This window comes from Canis lupus, chromosome 1 (assembly GCF_011100685.1).
Source record: "Canis lupus familiaris isolate Mischka breed German Shepherd chromosome 1, alternate assembly UU_Cfam_GSD_1.0, whole genome shotgun sequence".
Classification (NCBI taxonomy): Eukaryota; Metazoa; Chordata; class Mammalia; order Carnivora; family Canidae; genus Canis; species Canis lupus.
This window is the reverse complement of record NC_049222.1, coordinates 107,983,622-108,010,965: the sequence shown is the minus strand read 5'-3', so window position 1 is coordinate 108,010,965 and position 27,344 is coordinate 107,983,622. Positions and strand designations below refer to the sequence as shown.

At 55.5% G+C, this 27,344-nt stretch overlaps 2 protein-coding genes, 1 non-coding gene and 1 pseudogene across 4 annotated transcripts; 3 read left to right on the top strand and 1 right to left on the bottom strand.

Annotated features, from left to right (window-relative positions):
* Positions 1–259: 259 nt before the first annotated feature.
* LIN7B (lin-7 homolog B, crumbs cell polarity complex component) lies at positions 260–3,746 on the top strand. Its single transcript, XM_038528295.1, has 6 exons — positions 260–376; positions 781–899; positions 1,166–1,237; positions 1,861–2,070; positions 3,125–3,288; positions 3,637–3,746. Exons 1-6 carry the CDS (start codon positions 340–342, stop codon positions 3,656–3,658), a joined length of 624 nt encoding a protein of 207 aa, XP_038384223.1. The 5' UTR covers positions 260–339; the 3' UTR covers positions 3,659–3,746.
* LOC119875922 lies at positions 3,629–7,110 on the bottom strand (annotated as a pseudogene).
* On the top strand, positions 4,851–27,277 carry PPFIA3 (PTPRF interacting protein alpha 3). 2 transcript variants are annotated; one of them, XM_038528293.1, is made up of 30 exons: positions 4,851–4,996; positions 9,109–9,363; positions 9,635–9,736; positions 10,113–10,277; positions 10,610–10,684; positions 10,993–11,067; positions 11,381–11,602; positions 13,399–13,545; positions 13,662–13,796; positions 14,204–14,287; positions 14,428–14,559; positions 15,274–15,336; positions 15,488–15,567; positions 15,830–15,974; positions 16,556–16,743; positions 17,766–17,988; positions 18,657–18,820; positions 18,949–19,076; positions 20,178–20,271; positions 20,591–20,672; positions 21,298–21,498; positions 22,945–23,007; positions 23,171–23,197; positions 24,274–24,449; positions 24,865–24,962; positions 25,185–25,360; positions 25,444–25,512; positions 25,734–25,905; positions 26,323–26,394; positions 26,481–27,277. In XM_038528293.1, the coding sequence occupies exons 2-29, from the start codon at positions 9,124–9,126 to the stop codon at positions 26,379–26,381; spliced, it is 3,585 nt and encodes a 1,194-aa protein (XP_038384221.1). In that variant the 5' UTR covers positions 4,851–4,996; positions 9,109–9,123; the 3' UTR covers positions 26,382–26,394; positions 26,481–27,277. The 2 variants fall into 2 exon arrangements, with proteins under 2 accessions (XP_038384221.1, XP_038384220.1); XM_038528292.1 differs by lacking the exons at positions 4,851–4,996; positions 23,171–23,197 and having other exon boundaries at positions 9,088–9,363.
* Positions 20,384–20,490, top strand: LOC119869866. Its single transcript, XR_005354865.1, has one exon. It is a non-coding gene; the product is annotated as a U6 spliceosomal RNA (small nuclear RNA).
* Positions 27,278–27,344: the final 67 nt, after the last annotated feature.

Genomic DNA, 27,344 nt, shown 5'->3' with positions numbered 1-27,344 from the left:
CGCTGAAGGCAGTGGGCTTGTCTGCCCTGCTCACCATGGTGTCCAGATGTTTAACATGTTTGTCCAATGAACGTGGAAAAAAGGAAGAGACAGGTATGGCGTCAAGGCAGGCAAGCTGCAAGAGTCGGGGTAGGAAACCGGACAGCCCGTTGGCGGCTGTGCGCCGGGAAGCCAGACAGGCGTGGCAGCAGGTGGGGCGGCCGCGGCGCCGGGAGCGGAGCGCACGTCTGGTCGCGCCCTCGCAGGGGGCGCCCGCCGTCCGGGGCGTGGCCTCGCGCAGCCCCGCCCTCCTCGCGGAGACCCGGCAGGCGGGCGGCTAGCGGCGGCGGCGGCGCAGACATGGCTGCGCTGGTGGAGCCGCTGGGGCTGGAGCGGGGTAAGCGCGCCAGGGGGCCCTGCCCACCGGCCGTGGCCCGCGTCCGGGACCCCGGTCCCCGCCCCTCCCCGGCCAGGCCCCGGCGTGGGCGGGCAGATCGAGCGGGGGTGGGCGGGGCGGGGCGCCGCGGTTTGTGGGTGTGGGAGGGCCCGTGGGCTTAGCTGGCCCAGGAGGGGCGCCTACTGCACAGCCCTGCGTGTGTGCCTATGGGGATCTTGGGGCGCAGGGTGCGTGGCCGGCCGCAGGCCCCCCTGCTGCCGGCAACTCTGCGGGTGTCCGACTGGGATTCGGCTGCCTTTCCCGGGATCTGTCAGCGCTCGCCCTTACTCGGTTTCTGGCCGCATCTCTCCGTGCTTCTCCGCGTCTCTGACTCTGTGTCTGTGCGCCCCGCCCCCGCCCCGCAGACGTGTCCCGGGCGGTGGAGCTCCTCGAGCGGCTCCAGCGCAGCGGGGAGCTGCCCCCGCAGAAGCTGCAGGCCCTCCAGCGAGTCCTGCAGAGCCGCTTCTGCTCCGCCATCCGGGAGGTGAGAGCGGTGCGGCGCCAGGGCACAAGCGGGCGGCCGCCGTCCAGGTCGTCGCCCCGAGCCCAGGGACTACACCTCCCAGCAGCGCCGGGGGCGGCCCGCCTTGGGGGGCCCGCGCTTCAGCTCCGTGGTTCTCCGGGAGTTGTAGTTTCCTCCGGCTCCGGGGGGCGGGACCAGCCCTTGGATGGGAGGGTCTGTGGGCCTGGACTCTGGTGTGGAAGGGAGGAGGGGCTGGTGGTTCCCTGATGCTGCTGCGTCTTCACCAGGTGTATGAGCAGCTCTATGACACGCTGGACATCACGGGCAGTGCTGAGATCCGGGCCCACGCCACAGCCAAGGTAGGCGCCCCCCACCCCGTCACTCGTGGTATCCACTGAACTGCGTGGTCTTAACTTAGTAACTTCCTAAAGTCACTCATGCCTGTTTCTTCCTTCAGATTTTTGCCAAATCTGTGTACCACCGTTGCTCTTATTTACTGATATTTTAAATAATCTCATATGTTGTACTTAGATGTCATATAAAGGCATCTTTAGCAACTTCAAATGGAAACTAGTACCGAAGCCTGACAAGAAGATACCTTTTAATTATCACTTATACAATGAAATAGCATGAAACACCGAAATCTTATTAAACTATAAGTTGTATGCTGTTTCTTGCTGCTTCCTAGAGGCCCTTGGCTCTTTCCAGGCTTTGTTTTTCTCTACTAAACATCGAGATTGGCAAGTGTTGAATATTCAACACACTCACACCAAATGGAGACATTCTTTTTGACATGTCTGAAAGTTCCAAAGGGAATTCAGAGACTCGTTACAGTGTGAGCTTGCATTGAACTGTGGCAGGTGTCCCCTGCGTGGGGAAAGTAGTCCCCCAATCGCTGGCTTTCTCTGTCCCAGATCCTCCCCTCTTCCCCACCTGCCCACTATGGAGGGGCCCTCACCTCTCAGTGCCTTCTCTCTTGCAGGCCACAGTGGCAGCCTTCACAGCCAGTGAGGGCCATGCACATCCCAGGGTAGTGGAGCTGCCCAAGACTGATGAGGGCCTGGGCTTTAACATCATGGGGGGCAAGGAGCAGAACTCCCCCATCTACATCTCCCGCGTCATCCCTGGAGGCGTGGCTGACCGCCATGGAGGCCTGAAACGTGGGGACCAGCTGCTGTCAGTGAATGGTGTGGTGAGTGGGGCCTGAGGCTGGGCTCACAGTGTATTCAAGGTAGCACAGTTCCTGCTTTTGACATTCATTCAACATGCAACCATTGAGTACTGCCTCTTTGTCTGGCCTTGTGCTGGGCACTGCTACAGACCTGGAGAGAAGTTGGCCTCAGCTGCTGTATTCAAGGACTCCCTTTTTGGTGAAGGAGATTGACTGGAATAGTCCTAATCTGGGGAGATAATAATGAGGCACAAAGCACTGTGGGAGCCACATTTGGGCCCAGACCAGTATAGATCAGGGGAGTTTTTGCAGAGAAAGGAACATTTGAGTTGGGTTTTGAAGGATGAAGAGGAGTTCTCCAGGCAAATAAGATAGAGTATTACCAGCTAAGGATGTTGCAGGTAGGGACTGTGACTCTATATTCCTTCCAGCTGAACAGAAAGGGCTTAGTCTGGGGGAAGGACTGGAGCACATAGTTAATTAAAATCACTGTAGTTAGAAATAGATGGAAGCACAACTGGATCAGTAGTTGGGGCCTCAGTCACAGCCTGAGAAGCTGGGACTTTGTCTCAAGGGTTGGGGATTGGGGAGTGATGTGGAGGCCATGAATAGGAGAAGGATAGGCTCCGCTTGGAAGTATAGAAGGATTGCTTTGGGACTCTCTAGGGGATGGACTGAAGGCAGAGACTGGAAGCCAGAAGTTCTAGGGTGGAGGTGAAGTGAAAGTCCACCGGAGAAAGGATGAGGTCTAAGCTGGGATCAGGATGGTGAGGACAGGGTAGGGAGTCAGTAAGAGGAAAGGGGCTGAGGATTAGCAGGCTTTGGGGACAGAGTGGGTAAACATGGACCTGGAGGTCTGTCTTAGAGAGGGCAGTTAGGGCTTGTCCCTACCATGAAGAATGTGGAAGGTTTTGAGGGAGGACACTGAGCCAAGAATTAAGGACTCTCCCATGAGGACACGAGGCCTTGACAACTCAGGCTGGTACCAGGCTCACCAACAGTAGGTCCCATTTCCAGGGTTGGGCTGGGTGTGGGTGTAGGCCCCAGGCCCAGGTGTCTGTGCACTGCCCCGCAGAGTGTGGAGGGTGAGCAGCACGAGAAGGCAGTGGAGCTGCTGAAGGCAGCCCAAGGCTCGGTGAAGCTGGTGGTACGTTACACACCCCGTGTGCTAGAGGAGATGGAGGCCCGCTTTGAGAAGATGCGCTCTGCCCGCCGGCGCCAGCAGCACCAGAGCTACTCGTGAGCCCTTTGCGACCATGCCCCGGGGCCTCCATTTCCTCTCTTGTCCCCAGAGTCCCAAACTGGGCCAGTGATTTCTGGGACCTCGATGGCCACCCCCCCCTGCCCTAGCTCCTCTCCCTGGGGTTCTGCTCGTTGACCCTGACCCAGGCTCTCACAAGCCAGTCTGGCTAAATCCCCTGGGGACTCCTAGCTCACCGTCATCCCAAGATCTGCAACCTCCTCTCTGGAATCCCTCAATCCACTTCCCTGGGCCCTTGGCTCTGAAACCCCAGTCCTAGCTCTCTCCCATGCTTCCCCAGGCCCCCTACCCTGAGCTTGGCTCCCTTCTCTTCACCCTCTTTGCAGGTCCTTGGAGTCTCGAGGCTGAAACCACATATCTGGACCCTCACCCTCACCCCCTCCCCTGTACAGTATTTATTGTCACCGGCTCCTTATTTAAAGATCTTTGACCCTCACTGATTGTCTGCGTGTCTGTCCTGCATTCTGGGGTTAGAGTGTCTTGAGCTGTAGGGGAGGGAGAGAAGCTGAAGTCTAGAACAGGCCCGGAAGAAACCCTTTTGAGTCTGGGAGCAAAGGTAGAGACTTTCCCTCAAGATCTGATGGTGGAGGCTGGCCGGCTTCCTAAGCATAAGTCAAGGCAGAGGCTGGGACCTTGTCTGGGTCCGAGTGCGAGGTCATAACCAAAGACAACGCCCCCTGCCCTTAAGAGAGACTGAGGGCGAAGGCCAAGCCCCTTCTGTGGTTGGTCTGACAGAGGAGACCTGAGAAGCTGCAGAGCCGGTGGGCGGCCTCTGTGTGGGCGGGGTGGAGCGAACCATTAGCTTCGTTCGCCAGGGGAGCCCTGCAGGCCGTACTATCATCAGCGTGGGGGGTGGGAGTGCCGCGTGCAGTTCCTGAGGTGGGCGCAGGGGGTGCAGAACAAGGTGCACTCGCAGACCCGGCATTCACCCCACCTTCCAACCTGAGCGCGTGCCTCCGGGAGCCGCCCCCGCCTTAAAATCCACCCTTTACTCCCACCTCATCGCTGGTCCAGCCCTCGCGTCCCGTGCGGCGCTAGGGCCGGCGCGCGCCACCTCCGGGATCCGGGGTCGCAACTCGCATTCCACGCCGCGCGCCACTAGCTCCAGGTGACATCATCCCCCTGCCGGGCTCCGCCTCCCGCCCCAGCCGCCGCACGCCGCACGCTTATTGGCCGACGCGCCTCGAGCCCCGCCTTCCGCTCTCCGCCCGCGCGACCCCTCCCAGTCCGTGCGGAGGCGGGGTTTAGCCACCGGCCGGCTCCGACGACGCCTCCCATTGGCCACTCAGAGCCGTCTGTCAGTCTCCTGTTAAAGGGGCCACAACCGCACGGGAGCTGGTGGGGGGGGGGAGGGAGGAGGAATTTTTTTTGGGGGGGAGGTGGGATTTGGGGGGCGCTGGTGGGCACCCCTGGATCTGGCGGCTGCGGCCTCGCGGGGGGAGACTGAACGGTGATAGGGGCAGGGGGTTATTTTAGGGGGTAGAGGGCTGTGAGACCGTGAGGGGGAGGGGGGGTCCCCAGCGCCCAAGCCGGAGCCAGAGACGCGGAGCCCGCGCGAGCGGCGGAGACAGGGCTCCGGAGCCACAGATCCGGGCCCCGGCCGCCGCCAGGGGCCCCGCCCGGTCCCCCCACCCCACCCCACGTCCCTCCTGCAGCCCAGCTCCGCCCGCAGCCGCCGCGGACCAGGTAGGTAAGAGCCCGGCCCAGCCAGCTTGGCAGCGCCCACCCCGGGGACCCCTCGCCGAGCCTTCCTCGCTTTCCCGAGATCCTGGACTCCCTTCTTTATCCCCGGGGGCTCCGGAGCCCAGATTTCACAGCCCAACCCCAGAGACTCAGGCGTGCCCCTCCCGGCTCTCAGAGTCCCCAACCGAACCCTAGAATCCCAGGCGTACTGCTGCCTTGCGCCTCGTCCAGGGCCCAGGAGCCTGGATTTCCCAGTTCAGCCCCGGCAGCCCCCTCTGGACCTACATCCTCCTCCTCGGCCCAGCCCGGAGCTCCTAATACCTGCCGTGGCCGTGTCAGACCCCCAGCTAGGGCCAGCTGCCCCCCGTCGGGTGTGCATAGTCGCCTATTCGTGCACCCGGTGTGCCCATCTCCAGCCTCCGGCTTGAACAGCCAGCCTCGTCCCTCGGTCCAGGCCGGCTCGGCAGCCGCCCTGGACACAGGCCCGCTCCGGAGCTGTCCATGGTCAGCGCACTCGGCAGCTTCACCTCCCCCACCTCCCGCGGCCGCTGCCGCCGGGGAGGGGGCGCCTGCGGCGCGGGGAATACCCCCCGCCGCGCCTTTGACCCGGAGATACCCGGGCCCTTTCCGACCTGGGCGCCTGGGCCTCAGGGTTCCGCTGGTGAGCCTCTGGCCAGTGCTCAGTACCCCAGGTTTCTGGGATCCCAGCTGCTTCTCGAGGAGTCAGGGCTTCCGAATGTTCCTGCCTGGTCCACCCTAGGGATCTTAGCATCCAGGGATCCAGTTCCCACCTGGCTCTGGAAGCCCTGTCAGTGCTCACTCCGTCTGGCTGAGGCCCCAACTGGTAACCCCCACCTGCTCAGGACCTGGGAATCCAGTTTCCCAGCTTTCACCCCCTTTAGAGACCCAGCTCAACAGTCCCCTGTGCCCCCGAGACAAATATACCCAGCCTCCTGGCATCTCAACATCTGCCTGCTTAGGGATTCAGGCACCATGACTCTCTTGGAATGTAATTCTTAATGCAATTCTCTGGCTTCTGCCCACCTTCCCTTTTGCAGACCTAGATGCTTTGTCCCTGGTCCTGCATCCCCTCAGGGACCCAGGAGTTCAGACCCCGGCTTCTGTATTACCCACCAAAGATGCTGCAACCCTCATTCCCAACAAGGACTCAGGCTCCCAGCTTCCATCCCTTGTCCTTTATCTCCACAACGATTCAGGAGTCCAGCCCCCCACCAACTATCTAGCCCATTAGCTCTTGCTCTTAGGATTCCAGGTCCCCCCAGCCTTACAACCCCCATCAACTTGACATCTCTAGTGGCCTTAACAACTAACAACATGCCTCATCCCCATATCATCTCAGGCACTGGGCTCTCTGGGAGCTGTCTTCTCTTTTTCTCTACTCTGTTCCCTGAGACCTACTTTCTTGACATGTTTCCAGCACCCTATCATGATGTTTCTATGTCATGATGTTCCATCCTCTGAGTACACCTTCTCAAGATGATGGGCCAAACATACACCCCTTCCTCTAGATGTATTCTGTGACCTAGGTTCATTAGATGATCTAGAACCTACCCACTATCTTCCATATTCCCAGTTAAACTGTGCCCTTACATGCTCTAGAATCCTTCTAAATCTTAGAGCACTCTCAGCCAATATCTCTGTTCTGTTTGCACCCACGGTATATTCTCAATTCTAGGTTAAATACTAAATTCTAGGCATGTGTTTCCCCAGGGGAATTTAAACGTCTTGATAATGCCCCAAACCAAATTCTGATCCCACCTCCTCCTCACACATGTTCCAAATTTTTAGAAACTAGCACTTGCTTATTCTCTGCTAAATTTTATTTTAGGTGTGTTCTAGGTTCCAGCCACATCCTTGGCATTGTTCTAGATTCTGTTATCTTCCCAGGGGCATTCTATATTCTAGAATATGTGTGTTCCAATTATGTGCTCTAGCCTTTCTCCACATTCTGCTATCAGTTTTAAAATGTACTTTCCTATTTTAGGTCTACCCAGTTCTACAGTCTTAAATCTAAAAGATTCTTCCTGAAGTGTTGTGCATCTTCCTTTTTCAGGTACTAGGTTCTAGGCTCATCCATTCCCACCTTTTCGGTCCATCTTTTCCCTAATGTGACCTTCGTTTAGAACTTATCTCCTGGAGGATTGTGGGCTTCCTCCTCCATCTGTCACTTTAGCATTCTAAGCATGCTCTAGGCTCATCTCCTCTTTTGGAGTCTTCAGCTAGAAATGTCCTCATTTCCAGAACATCTCTCCCCCCCTTCCTTTGCCAGCTCAGTCCTTATGCCAGTGAATTCTCAATTCCCAGCATGCTTCTGAATCTTCCCCCAGGCACTTCTAAGTTCCAGGCAAACTCCTTGCTACTTTCTAGGGTTTCCCCCCACCTCCAGGGCATGTTCTGAATTCTAGAGCCTATTTTCTGCCTTCTGTCTATCATCTAGACACATGATAACACCAAGAGTGTGACCCCTGATACAGTCTTTGTTATACCTGTATTCTTGGTAGGTTCTGAGTTCTAGGTGTTTCCTGACTAGGTTTATTTATGCAATACATTAGGTATGTTCTTAGATATCATTATGTTCCCCTCTGTGTTTGAGGTTCTTGGGTGACCCAGACCATTCTTTAATTTATTGGATTGCTTAGTTCGGTTCCAGACCTGGGTTCTAGAATATGACCCTCTACTTGGCCCTATGTGATGATTTTATCCCAAGCACACTGTACATGTGGAAACATATATTCTTTCTGCAGTCTGTACTGTATTCATACCAGTGACTTTCTAGATTCTACACCCAGCTTTGCTAAATTTTATTTCCTTCTCAGTTAATTTGAAGTTTGATGTTCTCTGGAACATCCAGTGTTGCATTTCCACATAAGTTCTGGACTTTAGATGCTGTGTTGGTTTTGACCTGTCTTCTTATAAATATTGTCTCTGAATACTGGCATGCAGGTGTCTAGATTCCCAGGTGCACCTCTTCAAAGACTCAAGGGTATAGGCATCTTGCTATCTTCACTCCCACATTCCAGGACCCTCCATCCCTTCTTCTTCTCATTGGAATCCAAGACCCCAGTTCCATGTTTTGGACATAGTCTGCACATTGGGTGGGGCTGGGAATTATCCACTGTCAGAACAGGTTATGCCGCTGCCTGGAGGGAGAGAAGGAAAGGAAGGAACAGAGTGAAAGTCCCTCCTGCTTTCGACCAGGCCAGCTGGACCCGTCTGACCTGATGTGTGTGGAAGGAGTGGCTCAGCAGACTTCCCTTCATCTCCGCCTACAGCTCATGCACCCAGATCCTGCGTCCTGGGGGCCTGAACTCCTTGGTTCTGGGGCAAGAGGGGTCTGAAGGCTGAGATTTCTGGGTCCAAGGTTGGAGGTTGAAAGCTCAGATTCTTGTGTCCCTGTCTGACCTCAGGATTGGGGCAGAGGCGGCTGGAGGCTCAGACTCCTGGGTCTAGGGGAGAGAAGGGAATTGGGGACTCAGCCTCCTGTGACCTGAGGTAGGAGGGAGCTGGATCTTGGGACTCCTGGGTTGTGGGAGATGGCTAGCAAGTGGAGTAGTTTTTAGATAGAGCTGGGGTCCAGATATCTGGGAAGTTGTGGGCAGGATTTGGGCTGCAGAGGTGAGGACCATCCCTGTGACCGTGTACTTGTACCACTGATAGTGGCCCCAGTTCTTCGACCTCCTGAAGGCATGGTTCTTAGCCAGGCTTATCCTCTTACTCACACAGTGGGTTAAGGTGTATTCCCAGCAGGGTCAGAATAGGTAGACACTGGTTTTCCCACATTGACTCAGGCGATGGGTCACCTGGCTTCGGTTCTCCTCACTAGGCTGGTCTTAGATTTGCTGCCAGTGCCTGATGGAGTCTGGCCTCGGTTTCCCCAAATGCTCTCACCCAGGTAGCTAGCCCTGATTTCCCAGGAGCAATGGGCTTCAGTTGATCCCGTGACATGATCAGAATGGATGGGCCATAGTTTCATCTGTAGAATGCCTGGGTCGCCCCACCTCGGTTTCCACTATCCCAGAGGCCGTGCCTCAGTTTCTCTGCCAGTGCCTCGACGAGTCGGTTCTCTGTTCCCTGCCCCCTCCCCGCTCCCGCAGGCCAGCACCGCCGCCATGATGTGCGAGGTGATGCCCACCATCAGCGAGGATGGCCGGCGGGGCTCGGCGCTGGGCCCGGACGAGGCGGGCGGCGAGCTGGAGCGCCTTATGGTCACGATGCTCACGGAGCGCGAGCGCCTGCTGGAGACGCTGCGCGAGGCGCAGGACGGGCTGGCTACGGCGCAGTTGCGGCTGCGCGAGCTGGGCCACGAGAAGGACTCGCTGCAGCGCCAGCTCAGCATCGCTCTGCCCCAGGTCTGGGCGGAACCGGGGCGGGGCCTGCGGGAGGCGGGACCTCGACCACCGAAGGCGCGGAGGGGGCGGTCCGGAAGGGGCGGGACTTGGCTCTTGGGAGGGAGGAGTGCATTGCGGGGGGTGTGGCTTGCAGGTGATGGGCGGGGCCTGGGCCGCTGGAAGGGGCGGGATTTCGCGAGGAGGGGCGGGGCCATCAAACCCAGTCCTGTCTAACGAGGGACATCGGGAAAGGATTGACCCGATTGTCCGGATCCTGCTCACATCTGGACAGGAGTTTGCGGCTCTGACGAAAGAGCTGAACTTATGTCGGGAGCAGCTACTGGAGCGGGAGGAAGAGATCGCGGAGCTGAAGGCGGAGCGGAACAACACAAGGGTGAGGGCTGTGGGGGCGGGGCGTAGGTGGGGTGGGCAGGACCACGGGGTGTGGCAGCCTGACCCATCTTCTTTACCCATCTTGCCTTCCTGTTTTCTCTTCCCTACTCCCACTTCCTGGCTGGTCTTCTCTGGTCGCCTCTTTCCTTCACATCTCCTTCCTTCTCTCCATATTTTTTCTTTTCCTACACCTCGTTCCTTGACCATGCCCCTACCTCTGATATCCCTCTCTCTTTTCCTGACCTCTCTCCTTACTCCTTTGCTTGACTCCACCACTTCCTCCATATGCCCGCCCCACCTGTCTGAACCACCCTTGTCCTCGACGCTGCCTCTCTTCCCTTGCCTCTGTTCCTTGGCCCGATGACCTAACCCTGTAGCTTCTCCTTGAACACCTGGAATGCCTGGTGTCCAGGCACGAGAGGTCACTGCGCATGACCGTGGTAAAGCGCCAGGCCCAGTCCCCGGGTGGAGTCTCTTCCGAGGTGGAGGTGCTCAAGGCTCTAAAATCCCTCTTCGAGCACCACAAGGCCCTGGATGAGAAGGTATGAGAATCAGAAAAGCCTGGATGCCTAAGCCTGTGGCTGGCTGGAGCTGTCCTGGATAGGAGAGATTCTGGCTGTGGTTGATTGGGGATGTCCTAAGTGGGAAGAATGTTGACTGAGATTGATTGGGACAGGCTATTCAGACTGGGACCTGCCTGGTTAATAATAGGAAAATGAATTTCGGTGGGGAGCTACCAGTGGGTGAGGATGCCTTTGTAACTCCTTGGAGTTGCACATCTATTATAGGTGGAGGAATGCTAATGTTGCCTCATAGTCGACTGTCCTAGATTAGGTGTGATCTCCATCTCACTCTACCCTGTCCCCATCCCCAGGTCCGGGAGCGGTTGCGGATGGCGCTGGAGCGGGTGGCGGTGCTAGAGGAGGAGTTGGAGCTGAGCAATCAGGAGGTGGGGGCGTGGCTAAGAAGGAGGAGGGACCAGGGAGCTGATTGGGTGGGTTGGGGCTAAGGGAAAGAGCTGATTATGGAGGAAGTGGTTCTTTGGGGAAAATTGGGGCTCTAGAGGACACCAACGCAAGAGGCTAGGGGGAAGAGTAAGGGTGAATTCCTTCATGCCGGGCAGCTAAAGAGAGATAAAATGAAAGCACAGGGTTTAAGAATAGACTGTGCGATGGGGTGGCCCCGACAAGACCACTGGGATGTAGAGTTGGGGGCTCTAGGACTCCCTCTGTCCTGATCTCCGTTTCCCTTTCCCAGACCCTGAGCCTTCGAGAACAGCTGTCTAGGCGCCGGTCGGGGCTGGAGGAGCCCGGCAAGGATGGGGACGGGCAGGTGAGAGGTGGAAGGCTTTCCCTCCCCTTGCTCTTCAAGAATCCCCATCCCTGTGACCTCCACTCAGCCCCTGACTTTGTGATGGCCCTTTTAATGTTTGGTATGAGCCTCACTACCTCTGTGACATCTGAAGTCCTAAGACCCTTAGTGGCCTTTGACCTCTAATTCAAGTCAACTAGCTAACTCCTGTGACCTCCAGGACTGATCTTTGAACCTCCCCCCTCCCCCCAGTCAACTGTCTCCTGTATTCTCTCTATGTCTGTGTTTCCCACTCTGGGTTCTGTCCTTTCTTGTCTCACTGTTCCCACTCCAGCCCCTTGCCAATGGCCTTGGTCCTGGCGGGGATTCGAACCGGCGCACAGCTGAGCTGGAGGAGGCCCTGGAGCGGCAGCGTGCGGAGGTGTGCCAGCTGCGGGAGCGCCTGGCGGTGTTGTGCCGCCAGATGAGCCAGCTGGAGGAGGAGCTGGGCACCGCCCACCGCGAGCTGGGTAAGGCCGAGGAAGCTAACGCCAAGCTCCAGCGCGACCTCAAGGAGGTGAGGCCGGAGCCCCTGGTGGGCTGCCCTCTGTCCCTCCCTCTCCCTAGCCTTCCCCGGTCCCCCTTTGCCCAAAGTCACAGAGCTCATGAATGGTGGAACCTGGATTTGGTCCACGAGCAGTTGACTCTCCTCTCTGAGCCTTAGTTTGCTCACCTGTAGAATGGGACTTATGACTCTTGCCAGAGAGTTGGTATATGACACATACATGGTAGGCGGTCAATAACTGGGGCGGGCAAGGAAGGGCAAAGGGAGAGGGAGGAGCAGGCTCCCCACTGAGCAGAGAGCCCTACACATGGCTGGATCCCAGTACCCCAATATCAGGACCTTCGCAGAATGCAGATGCTTAACCAACTGAGCCATCCAGGCATCTCACTCTTGTACTTCTAAATTGAGTTCCTTTGTCTGCACTTCTTTTTCTGTCTTTTCTTTTTTTTTTTTTTTTTGCATTTTAAAAAATATTTTATTTATTTTTTCATGAGAGAGAGAGAGAGAGAGAGAGAGAGAGAGAGGCAGAGACACAGGCAGAGGGAGAAGCAGGCTCCATGCAGGGAGCCTGACTTGGAACTCAATCCCAGGTCTCCAGGATCACGCCCTGTCCTGAAGGCAGCGCTAAACTGCTGAGCCACCCGGGCTGCCCCCTTTGTCTGCATTTCACCACATTCTGGCTTAGGCCCCTTGGTCCTAACTCCTATGCTTCTGGGACTGCTGGGAAATGTAGAGTATGGATTCTGGAAGTCACTGGATGAGAAAGAAGAGCAAGCACTTTGTTTTTCATCATCCTTTGGGACTTTCACCTCAGATTTTTTTTTTTTTTAAGATTTTATTTATTTATTCATGAGAGACAGAGAGAGAGAGAGGCAGAGACACAGGCAGAGGTAGAAGCAGGCTCCACATGGGGAGCCTGATGTGGGACTCAATCCTGGGACTCCAGGATCATGCCCTGGGTGGAAGGCAGGTGCTAAACCGCTGAACCACCCAGGGATCCCCTCACCTCAGATTTTAAGCCTGGATGGCTCTGGGGCCTGTTGGGAAGAAGTGTAGTCTCACCTCACAGGCTCCCAGACAGAAGTCCATCTTCCATGAAACCCTGGAGCCCTGTCTTAGATTTTCTGAGCCTGTGCCACCTTGGGGCTCTTGGGAGATGTTGCCTCCCACGTGGAAGGGACTTTTGTTTTTCATGAGACCTTAGAGCACTTGCTCTGTGATTCTAAGCCTGGGCTGTGCTAGAAGTTGCTGAAAGATCTAAGGCCTGGATTTTTTAAAAAATATTTATTTATTTATTTATTTATTTATTTATTTATTTATTTATTTATTTCCTTCTCCTTAAATTAGATTTTTTTTTTTAAAGGTGATTTGTTATTATTTTTAAGTAAACTCTACCCCCAAGTTGGGGCTTGAACTCATGATCCCAAGATCTAGAGTCGCATACTGTACGGACTAGGCCAGCCAGGGGCCCCTAAGGCCTGGATTTTTGAAGGAAGAGGGCCAGGGAGAATGGAAACTTTCCATCCCATGGGCTTTAGGTCATCCATAAGGGGAGGTTCTAAGACAGATGTCCTAGAGGCTTATGGGAGGTGTGGTACTACCATTTTTAACTCTGGGGTTGTCGGGGTCCTGAGGTTCGCTATTTCTGGGAGTTCTTGGCAGGTGTGGTTCTGCCATTCTGACTCCCACATAGTCGGAGACTTCATTTCCCAGGATACCCTGGGGTACCTGATCTGGGATTCTAAGCCTACGTACCCCCGGGGCTTACTGGGAGCTATAGTCCACGTGACTTTTTGCCACCTCTGCAGGCGCTTGCGCAGCGGGAGGATATGGAGGAGCGAATCACGACCCTGGAGAAGCGCTACCTCAGTGCCCAGCGTGAGGCCACGTCGCTGCACGATGCCAATGACAAGCTGGAGAATGAGTTGGCCAGCAAGGAGTCGCTGTACCGGCAGGTGGGGGCACGGCCAGGAAGGTGACGTGGGGGCAAGGCCACGGCCTGTGTTACCTAACTCCTCTCATTCCTGGTCCACCCCGCGGCCCCATCTCTGTCCTCCCCCCAATCCCCCAGAGTGAAGAGAAGAGCCGTCAGCTGGCAGAGTGGTTGGATGACGCCAAGCAGAAGCTGCAGCAGACGCTGCAGAAGGCAGAGACCTTGCCCGAGATTGAGGCACAATTGGCCCAGCGCGTGGCAGCGCTCAACAAAGTGAGGAGAGGCCCGGGGCGGGAGTGTGGGGGTATGGGGTATAGGGATGAGGCCAGGCCTTCAGTCTGGAGGGGTAGGACACTTGTAGCTGTGATGCTGGGGACAGTGGGGGGTGGGGGTCGGGGGTGTGGCGAAGGTCAAGGAAAGTGGGAGAACTTGGAATGGGGGCAGGGCCCGGAGGCTGTTGGACGCGTTTACTAGTCTGGACTGACAGGATGGCCTAGAACGCAAAAGAAGGAACAGATCCTGAGGATGGGATGGGGCGGTAATCCTAGTGCAGGGTCTGTAGCCTCTTGGCCAAGGAGCCTGGAGCTCGGGGGTGGGGCTTGAACCTTGGAAGAGGCGGGGTCTGAGCCTCACTGGGTCCTAGTGTGGCAAAGTCACCTGCTCTGGCTTCTGTCCACTAGGCTGAGGAACGTCATGGGAATTTTGAGGAGCGACTTCGGCAGCTGGAGGCCCAGTTGGAGGAGAAAAACCAAGAACTGCAGCGGGTGAGGGGGGAGGACGGTGGCAGAGGGGGTGGGGCTTTGAAGCCACCCGGGCAGGAGCTTTTAGATGAGGGGGTGAAGTTGGGGGGCGTACTCTGGGCAAGGTGGGCTTGAGTATTCCTGTCCTGCTGTCCTTTGGGTAGGCCCGGCAGCGGGAGAAGATGAACGATGACCACAATAAGCGGCTGTCGGAGACAGTGGACAAATTGCTGAGCGAGTCCAATGAACGGTTACAGCTGCACCTCAAGGAGCGCATGGGGGCGCTGGAGGAGAAGGTGTGCCCCAACCCAGGATGTCAGCAAACTGGAATCCTAGACCACCTCTTGCCAGGATCCCGGGGCCCCAGACCTTTCCCCGGACTGTTAGTTGAGATCTCAAATCTGGGCATCTGGAATTCGAAGTCAACACACTTACCTAGTCTGTTGCTGGGGCCATTCTTTCACCTGGTCTAAACACTTTAAGAGCTGAATTCTGGGGGCACCCACACCCTGCCTGAGTTCTTGCCTTTTCCCCAAGCCCCTGATCCTTTGGACCCTCACACTTTGAAGATTATTTATTTATTTATGAGAGTACAAGCAGGAGGAGGGGCAGAGGGGGAGGAAGAGGGAGAGAATCTTCAGATTCTGCAGACTCCCTGCTGAGCTCAGAGCCCCAGGGAGGGGCGGGGGCTTGATTTCATAACCCTGAGATCATGACCCCAGCCTAAACCAAGAACCGGATGCTCAATGGACTGAGCCACCTAGATACCCCTGGACCTTCCAACTTTGAATCTTTGTGCTGGATTCTGGGGCTCCCAGGCATTCCCCTCCCTAGATGCATCTTTGACCCCACAAGCCCCCTCCTCACTCCCCACCCCTTGTATCCTCCAGCTCACCAACCATACCCACCTCATTCCCCTGGGGTTGCCTTCAGCCAGTCTCTGGATGCTTCCAGCCCTAGGACGTGCCCATTCCAGGCACCACCCCTCATTGCACCCCTGTCTTCCCCAGAATTCACTGAGTGAGGAGATTGCCAATATGAAGAAGCTTCAGGATGAACTGCTACTCAACAAGGTAAAGAGAGGTCTGGAGAAGAGGGAGTGGGGAGCTAGGACCAGGGACATGGAGCAGGCATTGCTGGGGATGCAGTCAGCCAGGCTGGGAGGGGATGTTGCTTAGGGACAGGGCATATTCTGACCTGACACCTCCAACTTCCTCCCACCAGGAGCAGCTCTTGGCAGAGATGGAGCGGATGCAGATGGAGATTGATCAGCTGCGGGGGAGGCCACCATCCTCCTACTCCAGGTGACAGTAATCCTAATGCCTCACCTCTGCCCACAGGAACTACCTTAGCCAAGCTCATCCTTTTTGATCTCCAGGTCTTCCACACCCCCACTCCCTGTCCTCCAAAGGCTTCCACTGATTCCTGTTATTTTGGACACCTGACTTCATGCCCTCTGACCTCGACCTCTGACTTCAGATTCCTCTTCTAATCCTCTGACCCCATACCTCTCTTCCCTTTTCCTGACCCCTTGGTCTCCGACTGCTACCCTCTCCATACCCACAGGTCTCTCCCTGGCAGTGCCCTGGAGCTCCGTTACTCCCAGGCACCTACATTACCTTCTGGTGCCCACTTGGACCCCTATGGGGCTGGCAGTGGCCGGGCAGGCAAGAGAGGCCGCTGGTCAGGGGTCAAGGACGAGCCCTCCAAGGTCAGCAGCCACTTTTGGGGCCCTGGACTGAGCAGGGGATGGGTGGGCAACAGTAGAAGTAGAATTTAATATGTGGGGCTCTCTAGAAGGGGGCTGGGATGAGAAACAGGGTCTCCTGGACCCATGTTGTCTTTTTTTCCTCCCGTAACTCCATCATCCCCACTTGCTTGATGTCTCTTTGGCGGATATCCTGCTCTCTGGTAAGAACCTTAGTGGAATGATGAGGTGGGGAGAGGGTGGTGTCTGGGGGATGGGCCCTATGTAGAATCCTAGAATGGGGGTGCAAGGTAAAGAAAGGAAGTGGTTTGGGTCAAGGGAAATGGTAGAATCAGGAGATGGGGTAGAGGTCCTGGATGGGGCATTTGGTCAAGGAAAGGGACTTGTCAAGAGGCAAGGCTTGGCTGGGAAAAGTGTGTGGGCTGGATCACGTGGTGAGGCCACTCATTGTCAGGGGACATGGGAAGGCTCATGGAGGGTGGACAAGGTCAGTAGAGGTGAGGTAGGCCCCAGCACCTCCCTTGACCCCCGCACCTCCCTTGACCCCCACCCACCTGATATCCTTTGTCCCCATACAGAGACAGGAGTGGGAGCGGTCAGCCCCCACGGGGTCCATGCCACCCCCATTCCCTGGGGAGCTGGATGGCTCAGATGAGGAGGAGGCCGAGGGGATGTTTGGGGCTGAGCTGCTCTCCCCCAGCGGACAGGCTGATGTGCAGACGCTGGCCATCATGCTTCAGGAGCAGCTGGAAGCCATCAACAAGGAGATCAAGTGAGTGCTGGCCCATTCCTCCTCCACCTTGCCTGAGCTGACCTCATAGCCCCTCTTGCTTTGGAGACTGATCTGAAGGCCTGAGCGCATCTCCTCTCTTACTATCCTCAAGGAACTCCCCCAGCCTAACACTCCCTCTGGTAACTAGGAATCCCTCAGGATACACCCAGAAGTCTCTGTGCTTGCTTGCTTTCTATCTATTCCCTATCCAGTATTCACAATTTCCCAATACACCGAAGACTGCATTCTCAAATACCAAAGTTCTCAAGCCAGTACACCAGGAATCCTCCAGTACACCATGGATGTATGGCTTCTCACAGCTAGTACCCAGAGTCTCCCAGTACCCCAAGAATCTCAATCCTAAACACCAAGAGTCTCACCCTAATACTTCAAGAACCCCAATTCAAGAGACCAAGAATTTCTACTTAATATAATAAGAATCCTTAATATATTATGAATCCCCCATTGACATAAAGTCTATCCTGATTTCCCAGAAATTTCCCTATTTGGCATTCTTTAACAACAAACTCTCCATGGGCCCCAGCAAATATGCCAACATGACCACTACTTTCCATCCAAAGTCATTCTGAGTTGAGGCATTGATTCACATGCCAAATGTCTCCATGAACTTCCCAGATCCTCAGTTGACCTCAGAGTCCCTGATCTCACCCTGATCTTATTATGATCTTGCTTTTCTGTCCTTGAAATTTGACCTTTCCCATAGCGATCTTTTTTATGATTTTATAGAACTATGTGGTTATCATCATGGAAGCCTTGATGCAGACCCTGATCTTCCTGTTGTCTCTCATCCTTCCATGACCTCTTGGGCCTGTTATGACCCTTTGACACCCCTTGAACCTGTGAGGCCATGATGAATCCACCAATACCTTCTAACCTCATTATGCTTCACCCAGAATCCTTTTTGCTCCACTGAGCCTTCCTGGCCCTTTGGGATCCCCAGACTCTATCCCCCATGGCTTGCCTGTGCTCTCTCACACAGTCTCCCCTTTTTTCCTCCTTAGGCTTATCCAAGAGGAGAAGGAGACAACAGAACAAAGGGCAGAGGAGCTGGAGAGCCGGGTGTCTGGCTCTGGCCTAGACTCACTGGGCCGCTACCGTAGTAGCTGCTCACTGCCCCCCTCCCTCACTACCTCTACCCTTGCCAGCCCCTCCCCTCCCAGCTCTGGCCACTCAACGCCCCGTCTGGCTCCCCCTAGCCCTGCCCGTGAGGGCACCGACAAAGCTGTGAGTGTTCTGGAGTCTCCTTATTTTGGTGGGGTGGCCAGGGGGAGTTCGGAGACAGGGATCCCCAACCAACAGCAACAATAACTCTTCACACCAGTGATTTTCAAAAGCAATCTTAGCTTTCCCTAGAAGTTCCAACTTAAAGGCATAAGGGAGGCCAAGCCACTGGTTTGATGAACCCTAATTTGTGTTTTAGTAAGGTCGGATCTGGTTTTACCTGTTTTATGCACTAAATTTCTTCATAGGGTGGTTTTTTTTGTTTGTTTTGTTTTGTTGTTGTTTTTTTTTTTTTAAGGTTTCTGTGAGTAAAGATTTGAGAGCTAATATTAGATCCTCAGAATTGATCTTTGAGGAGGAATAAGACATATTAATCCATTTATTGCCTTGGACTCAGTGTTTTGGCTTCCAGAATGTGTAACTCATTCGCTTTCCTTAAGTCTGAGCAGATCCCACTCCTGACACCAGAAGCTAGGCTACATAAAACTGGCTGGTCAAGCTCATTGCCTTTATGTTTCTGCAACACCCCCTACCTAGTCTAGGCTACTTTCAGAAATGGTACCCCAGACCAGGGGCATCCTAGCCATCTCCTAGTAGACATCTCAACTAATGAAGACACCCCAACATGACCCCTCCAATTCATTTTAGCATCTCTGCCTTTCTGTCCCCAGAATCATGTCCCCAAGGAGGAAGCTGGGGCTCCACGAGGAGAGGGGCCTGCCATTCCAGGAGACACTCCACCTCCTACTCCCCGCTCTGCCCGCCTTGAGAGAATGACACAGGCCTTGGCACTCCAGGCAGGATCCCTGGAAGATGGGGGGACTTCACGGGGAAGGTCAGCACGGGCAGTGGATGGGATGGGGAGGGGCTTGCTTGGGAGGATGTGTCAGGGAATGGTCAAGGACTTGGGGGAAGAGGAGGTATCCCAGATGGGGCTGCCCTCACTTCGTCCTGTTCACCCAGTGAAGGCACCCCAGATTCCCTGCACAAAGCCCCCAAGAAGAAGAGCATCAAGTCATCCATAGGCCGTCTCTTTGGCAAGAAGGAGAAGGGGCGAATGGGACCACCAGGCCGGGACAGCTCTTCTCTGGGTGAGTACCCTGATGCCAACCCTATCTCCCTTCCTCTCTTCCTTCTTTTTCCCAAATTCAGTTGACAGTCATCTGAGTCTTCATCCATTTGGTAATTCATAGGCTGTGAAGGGGGCAGGACTCGATAGAGATAGGGGGATAGAAAAGGGACCCTTGAAAAGGGCACTCTGTGAAAAGGGCACTCTGAGGCCTGCCCAGATGACCAGAGGAGGGGAGCTAAATAAATGTTGTTATTTTGTTTACCTATTTTTAAAAAATATTTTATTTATTTATTCATGAGAGACACAGAGAGAGAGGCAGAGACACAGGAAGAGGGAGGAGAAGCAGGCTCCATGCAGAGAGCCTGATGTGGGACTTGATCCCAGGACTCCAGAATCACACCCTGAGCCAAAGGCGGACGCTCAACTCCTGAACCACTCAGGCATCCCCGTTTACCTATTCATTTTATTTTTAAAGATTTTACTTATTTATTCATGAGAGATATACACAGAGAGGCAGAGACATAGGTAGAGGGAGAAGGAAGCTCCCTGCTGGGAGCCTGATGCAGGACTTGATCCCAGGACCCCGGGATCATGACCTGAGCCAAAGGCAGATGCCCAACCACTGAGCCACCTAGGTGCCCCCTATTTTTTAAATAGAGAAAGAGAAAGAGAGCGGACCACCTAAAGGCAGGGCATATGGTGTGCTAGAGCTTGCTGGTACTGGCTTGTGGAAGTCTATAGTTAAGTATTTATGAGTTTTGTGAGCTGCTTGACATTACATTGGTAGCCTGGAATTGGTGGGATTCTTCACACCATGAACATTGGCAAACACTACAAATCAGAGGATACTCTCTCCCTCCTGGCGAGCCAGTTGTTAAATATTTACCAGCATACGATTGTCATCTTACAGAGGCTAACCCAGTGAATCCATCCCTATTTTGGGGATGTCTCCATTTGGGAGGTGAAATTTGTTCCTATGTGGTTTTATCACTCCCTTTGTGTCGCCTCATTCACTACTCTCTTGAAGCGTCTGCTTCTCTGGCCTCCTCAGCAACCCCCACATCAAAGGGTCTCCTTCCTACTTGAGAGCCTCCAAATTCTGGCCCCTCTCTACCTTCAGCAGGAACACCCTCCGACGAGACATTGGCCACGGACCCTCTGGGGCTAGCCAAGCTGACAGGCCCAGGAGACAAGGACCGAAGGAACAAGAGGAAGTGAGTGTGTATAGGGAGGAGGGGGGTGGGTGATGGGAAGACCACTCTCAGAGATTCTTTTTTTTTTTTTAACCTTCTTCCAAGTTTTCTACCTTCATAAAAACTGCTTTGGGTACTCCCTTTGGCAGCACATATACTAACATTGGAATGATACAGAGAAGATTAGCATGTCCTCTGTGCAACGATGCCATGCAAATTCCTGAAGTGTTCCACTGAAAAACAAAACATGTTTTGGAGGGGGTGTGTGGTAAAGGGGCCCATCCCGGAGGGCTGGGTGTCTCTACCTTTGAGAGCTCCTGCCCTAGGCCTCTGTCCCCAGGCACGAACTTCTGGAAGAGGCCTGCCGCCAGGGCCTGCCCTTTGCTGCTTGGGATGGGCCTACCGTGGTCTCCTGGCTGGAGGTACTGGGGCCCAGAAATGCTTGGACTCTTGATCCCTAACTCCTGTGAGAGCCCCACTACTAGGTGGCCACCCTGGGCCACCCAGCATCATCCTGGCCCAGATGGGGGTGGTTGAGGGGGGTGAGAGGTCAGCCTTTCTGTTGATCTTTTAAACAGCTTTCTTTCCCTGTCCTCCCATCCTCCCACCCCTGCCATTCTGGTCATGCCTACTTCGGTCCTGCTGGCCTGTTGTTTCTCCCTTACTGTATGGGATTCTCTGTGTCTCTTGTTTTGCCTCTCTTCCCATGTCTGTGTTTTTGTCATTCCTCATGTCTCTTCCCACGTTTCTGGGTCTCCCTATGTCTCTCCCCCAATGTCTTTTGCTTCGTTCTCTCCCCACATCTTTCTCATTTCTGTCTCTCCCCCTCCCTCTCTCTCCTGTGACTCTGACTCTCCCCCTTTTATTCCATGTGTCTCTCTTGGACTCCCTCTTGTCTGTTTGCCTTGCCCCATCTTGGTTGCTTTTCACCGCTAACTTTCCTACCTCTCTGTCTCCCTCCTGTCTCTCCACTTTCTCCTCCGACATTGTCTCTGTCTCTGTGTATGTCTCTTCCTTCCCTCTCCCCGCCTCCCTCCCTCTGTGCAGCTGTGGGTAGGCATGCCTGCATGGTATGTGGCCGCCTGCCGGGCCAACGTCAAGAGCGGTGCCATCATGGCCAACCTGTCAGACACGGAGATCCAGCGGGAGATTGGCATCAGCAACCCGCTGCACCGGCTCAAACTACGCCTCGCCATCCAGGAGATGGTCTCACTCACCTCGCCCTCAGCGCCCGCCTCCTCCCGCACGGTGAGCATCCGGATGCCAATGGCAACCCTGGCCACTTTAGGGCCCTTCCTCTTGCCCTCAAACTAGCCAATCCTGGGCTCGCTTACCCCAGCTCTGTCTCGCAGATCCTCTTCCCTCAGTGTCTCGCCTAGATTATCTCAGAGGCATTGGAGGAGAGTAGGGGTGGAGGTCCCTTCTCAGGTCTCCCTGCCTCCTCTCTACCTCAGTCTGTCTTAGGACCCCAATGGGGAGAAAAAAATCCAAATTCATGTGGTTCCTTATAAAGCCTTTGATGAGGGGGCTCCTTTTCTTCCCCCAACACACCCCGCTCTGCCCCTACTCTGGTTCTTAGCTAGTGCAGCTCCCTTTCCTCAGAACACTACTTGCCCCATCTCTAAATTAGTGACTAAATTAGTCATTCGCCCCATCACCCCAGCACATGAACACCTAATTTTTCCCCCAGGAGTGTTTACGGCCTTCTAATATTTTATCCTTTTGTTCCCCGCCGAAACTTCTGTGTGCCATGCCCAATTCAGCACTTGTTAACTCCTTGCCCTACTTGCTTTTTGCATTTGTATACCTGAGGCCCTCAAATATAATTTGTGGAGATCATTAGTGGTTAGCCTGAAAAATTACTTCATCAGGGCATCTTTTCTTCTTAAATTTTTATTTATTTGACACGCAGAGAGAGAGCACACAAGCAGGGAGAGTGGCAGGCAAAGGGAGAGGGATGTGGGGCTGTATCCCAGGACCCTGAGATCATGACCTGAGCGGAAGGCAGAGGCTTAACCAACTAAACCATCCAGGTGCTCTATTATCAGGGCATATTCTAACAATAAGAACATTCTTCTTGAACAACGCAACCACTGTGCCCTTTTATCTAAGAATGTTACTATTATTGTCAATTTCATCCATTCAGTCTATTTTTCAAATTTCCCCTGGTGTGTCCCAGACCCTACAACTGTGCCTGGCACTCATGAGGAGCTACATAAGTGTTTGAATCAATGTATGAAGTCCTAACTCGTGGGGTCGTTGGGAGCAGGTGCTCAGTAAATGTGAATACACCCCCTCCCCCCAAACTTTTGTCCCACAGCTGTATCTGTCACCTTATTCTGAACCTTCACTCTGTACCTACATCCGTATGAAGTCAGAGAGGTGATGTTGTGCCCAGGGCCACACAGCAAAATACCCAGCAGGGCTCCAATTCAAACCTGAACTTGCCCGACCCCCAAAGCCCATGTTTTTCTTTTTTTTTTTCTTTTTTTTTTTGCCTGGTACACAGCAGGTGCTCAATAAATGATCATTCGTTTTCTCTTTCACTGCCTCGTCCAGAGCAGTGACTGGCCTTTCTGAGGCAGAAAGCAGAATATATAAATGGACCTGGCCTGGGCCTCTAAGGAACACCACCTTCTTCCTCTCCCCTATCCAAAAGCCCTCTTAACCTCCTTAACACCTCTTGCCCCTCAGTCCACAGGAAACGTGTGGATGACACACGAGGAGATGGAGTCCCTCACGGCCACAACCAAGCCTGTGAGTGACCCCTACCGGCGGCCTTGGGGGTGGCACTAACTCTCCCTCGGGAGGGGTGGGGGGGCGAATCTCTGGATGTTTGTCCGTCTGTTCGTCTCTCCTGCCCTCCTCCGCCTGCCCCTTAACCCACCCCTTCTCTCCCCTTTTCCCACTAACGGGTCAGGAGACCAAGGAGATCAGCTGGGAGCAGGTAGGGGGCGCGGGGCGGGGCGTGGGCGCATGAACAGGCTGTGCACGCTGCATGCACGCCCCTCCTTCCCCAAGCCCCGCCCCCACCCTCGCCGGAGCGTTCCATCATCACCGCGGGAGGCGCTGCGTGGAGCGGGGCTCCGGACTGTCTCATTGTGGCTTGGTGGGGGTCGGCGGAAGAGCCCGGACTATTCCATTGTTAGCGTGGGGGCATGGGCCATTCCATTATCGTGGGTTGCGGGGGTTACAGGGGCTGTTCCACTGCTGTAACTAGAGGGAGACCTTTTCTCTATATTGAGGGGGAGTGGGACTGTTCCAGTGTGCTGAGGCAAAGCGGGGAGGCATTTTGAGGAGGGGCAGCAGGTCAGGCTGAGAAGTTGGGGGGAAGGAGGAGCTACACTTTTTTCTCAGGAAGGGAGAGGCATGAACTCCCCCCAGGTAGCGAACTAGCGGTGGACTGGGGTCTTCGTTTCTAGCAAGGGGGGGGGGGGGTGTTTCCTTATGCTAAAGGGAGTGAAAGACTTTGGGCTGACCCAGAATATTGTCCTGGGTCAATACTGTCCAGATACAGCAATTAGATTAGTATTTTTGGATAGGGCAAAAGTGATGGCTGGATCCATTATCGTTTGTTGTGGGGGAGAGCTACGCTGGAAGAATCCGGTGTCCTGACTTGGGGGAGTAGTGATGTTGGACCGATCCATTGTTCTGAGTTAGGACAATGCTAGGCTAGTGCTTCTCACACCTTACTGTTCAGGTAACCTGAGGATCTGGTGAGAATGCAGATTCTGATTCAGTGCCTGGGGTGGGGTCTGAGATTCCACAGTTCCAGCAGGTGTACAGGTGATGGCTATGCTGCAGGTCCAAGGACCACACTTTGAGCAGACAAGGGTGTATGCTGTTATGAAGGAGTAGGAGACAGCTGGACTGGTCCATTGTCCTGAGCAGAGATTGACCATTGTCCTAATGCAGGGTGGAAATAGAACAACCTTGGGTCAGGGGGTTGGAGTGTACCCTTTCATACATACATGGGAAGGGGTCAGAGGGCCTGACCCCTCCCCCACCTGCCCATGGCCCCAGATCCTGGCATATGGTGACATGAACCACGAGTGGGTGGGAAACGACTGGCTGCCCAGCCTGGGGCTGCCCCAATACCGCAGCTACTTCATGGAGTCGCTGGTGGATGCCCGCATGTTAGATCATCTTAACAAGAAGGAGCTCCGGGGCCAACTCAAGATGGTGGACAGCTTCCACAGGTGGGGGCTGCCTGGCCAATGGGGACAGTCCAAGGGGAAGCCTCACTCCTAGAGAGTCTTTGGCCAATGGGACTGGTGATGGGAAAGTCCTCGGACTATCTTTGGTCCTTTAGCCTGGATTCTCAGGAAATCCTGAAATTCTGTGCCCCTTCCAACCAATAAGATGGTCCATCAGGAAAAGTCCAAATCCTCAGACAGCTTGGCTAGTTGACCCCATACCCTGTCCAGGTTAACCAATAGGAACTGCCTGTTGAAAATACCCCAAGTCCTGGGAAGGTCAGCATTCCCTAAAACTGACCCAGTGGAACAACTCCCCGACCTTTCCCAGAAGACCACAGCCAATGGGGAGGGAAGCAGCAACAGCCATTGGAGTTGTGAAGATTCATCTGTGACCCCACTTTCCCCTACTGCTCAGGGTGAGTCTGCATTATGGGATCATGTGCCTGAAACGGCTCAATTATGACCGGAAGGACTTGGAGCGGAGGCGGGAAGAGAGTCAGACCCAAATCCGAGGTGAGTAGGAGTGTAAGAGTCCCCTGGGGAGCCAGGTGGAGGAGTTTGGAGCAGGTGGGGAGGGGGTAGGATTGGGGCGCGGAGCAAAGGTCCTTTGCGAGGGGCGTGGAGCAATCACAGGGGGCGGAACCACCACAGGGGGCGTGGCCAGGTTAGAGGATTGGGAGGTGCCGTGTGGGCTGCATTGAACCGGCTGGCAGCTGAGAAGCCCTTCTGTCCCAGACGTGATGGTGTGGTCCAATGAGCGGGTCATGGGTTGGGTGTCCGGGCTGGGACTGAAGGAATTCGCCACGAACCTCACGGAGAGCGGGGTGCACGGGGCGCTGCTCGCCCTGGACGAGACCTTCGACTACTCCGATCTGGCCTTGCTCCTGCAGATCCCCACGCAGAATGCGCAGGTGAGCCGCCGCTTGGCCCGGGGCTACTGGGCAACCCCACCTCGCAGACTGCGCGCTACCACCCTTCCACCTCTCGTCCCCAGGCCCGGCAGCTCCTGGAGAAGGAATTCAGTAACCTCATCTCCTTGGGCACAGACAGGAGGCTGGACGAGGTGGGCGCAGCGGCAGCCCTGGAGGCTCAGCTCCTAGCGGCTCCTGTAGGGTGCCGAAGCGCGGCGGCGTGACTTTGCCAGCTGGAGGCGGTTGGGGGCGGGACCAGGACGGGGGCGGGGCTAAAGGGGGAGATGCAGCCCGACAGGGCTGGAGCCAGAGGAAGCGGCTGAGTCAGAACCCCGCCCTAGTTCCTCACTGTCCTCCTGGCCCCTATACCTAGGACAGCGCCAAGTCGTTCAGCCGCTCCCCATCCTGGCGGAAGATGTTCCGAGAGAAGGACCTTCGAGGCGTAACCCCCGACTCAGCTGAGATGTTACCCCCCAACTTTCGTTCGGCCGCAGCAGGGGCCCTGGGCTCTCCGGGGCTCCCTCTTCGCAAGCTGCAGCCCGAAGGTGGGCGGCTCCCAACTATGACAGCACCCCCACTTTCTTGGGGTTGGAAAAGGACCAACCCTACTTTCCGGAAGCCCCCCTCCGGGTTCTGAATTGGCCTAGTCCTTTCTCCCCGCTCATGACAAATGGGTTGCTCAGTATCCCAACTCCCTCCTTCGGGTGTGGAATGGAGTGGTCCCGCATCCCCTTTCCAAAGTGGGGAATGAGTTCGCCCACTGCCACTTGGGGCACCTTAGATGTTTCCCAGGCTGCGGGAGAGGGAGGGAGACCGGCGTGGAGCCTGGCGTTCTCTATCATTTCGGGAGGAGAGAATCCAAGAGAGGACGCTTGGGGTTGAGGATCAGAGAAACCTTGCTCTGTGTGTGTGTGTGTGACACACGCGCGCACTTACTAAACCACTGCTCGCCCCCCCTCTAGGCCAGACTTCTGGGAGTTCTCGGGCAGACGGCGTTTCGGTCCGGACCTATTCCTGCTAGTGTAGGCCTCCAGGTGAGGACTGTGCGGGGCAATCTCGGGGGTCCAGGGCGGCACAGTGGATCTTCACTGCCCCACGTACTGCCCCGGCGTCAATGCAGGTGACCTCACTCGGACAGAAGAATCTTCCAGAGGCTGGGCTGTTCCCCCTTCTGCCCAGAGTATGGTCTCGCCGGGGAGCGCGGGCGGGGGAACTCGCGCCGCGGACTGGACCATCTGTACAGACGAGCGGGGAGTGCGCGTCCCCGCCTCACAAAAGGACTGGGCCTGGACCAAACCACACGAACTGGACTGAGAGGGGGAACGAAGAGGGCAGGAAGAAATCCCGCCCCAAACTTCCGCCTCCCTTTTCTCTACTTTGTAATTTATTGATCAGTTTCCGATGGGAGATGGGTGCCCTTTCCCCGCGGGAAGGGAGCGGGGCTTCCCTCCCGGGCCGCATGCTAGGAGAGGCTGCCCGCTCCCCTTTCTTCTCCCCAGTCGCGGGGCCCAAGTCTTCCTTCTTCGTCCGAAAGGAGGGGAGGGGGGACTCGCTGCTACAAGCCTCGCCCCACGTGCCACTCATCCCCGCCCCGCCGCCGCATCAGGTCGCCGGTGCCTGGGGTCAGCTGCGGGCGGACCCCTCTTCCTCCCCAGTGTCTCGTGTCCCCGGGGCCTCTCCGCCCCCCCCGTGCTGTGGCCGTGTCCGTGCCCCGGGGACAGGGGGTGCAGAACTGCGCTCCCGGTTCCCCTCCGGCTCCGGGGTTTGCATGGGAGAATCCTCTTTCCACGATGCCACTGGGCGACGTGGCGTGGGGGGAGGGAGGACGGTGGGGGAGCCCTCGCCCGAGACTCTTGGTCGGCCTCCCTGCCCCAGGCGTCACTCAGTGATCACGGGTAAAGAGAACTGTTTCAAAAAGCTCCCGTGTTGACTTATTTATTTGTCAGGACCTCCAGAAACCGACCTCCTGGAGAACCCAGGGGGC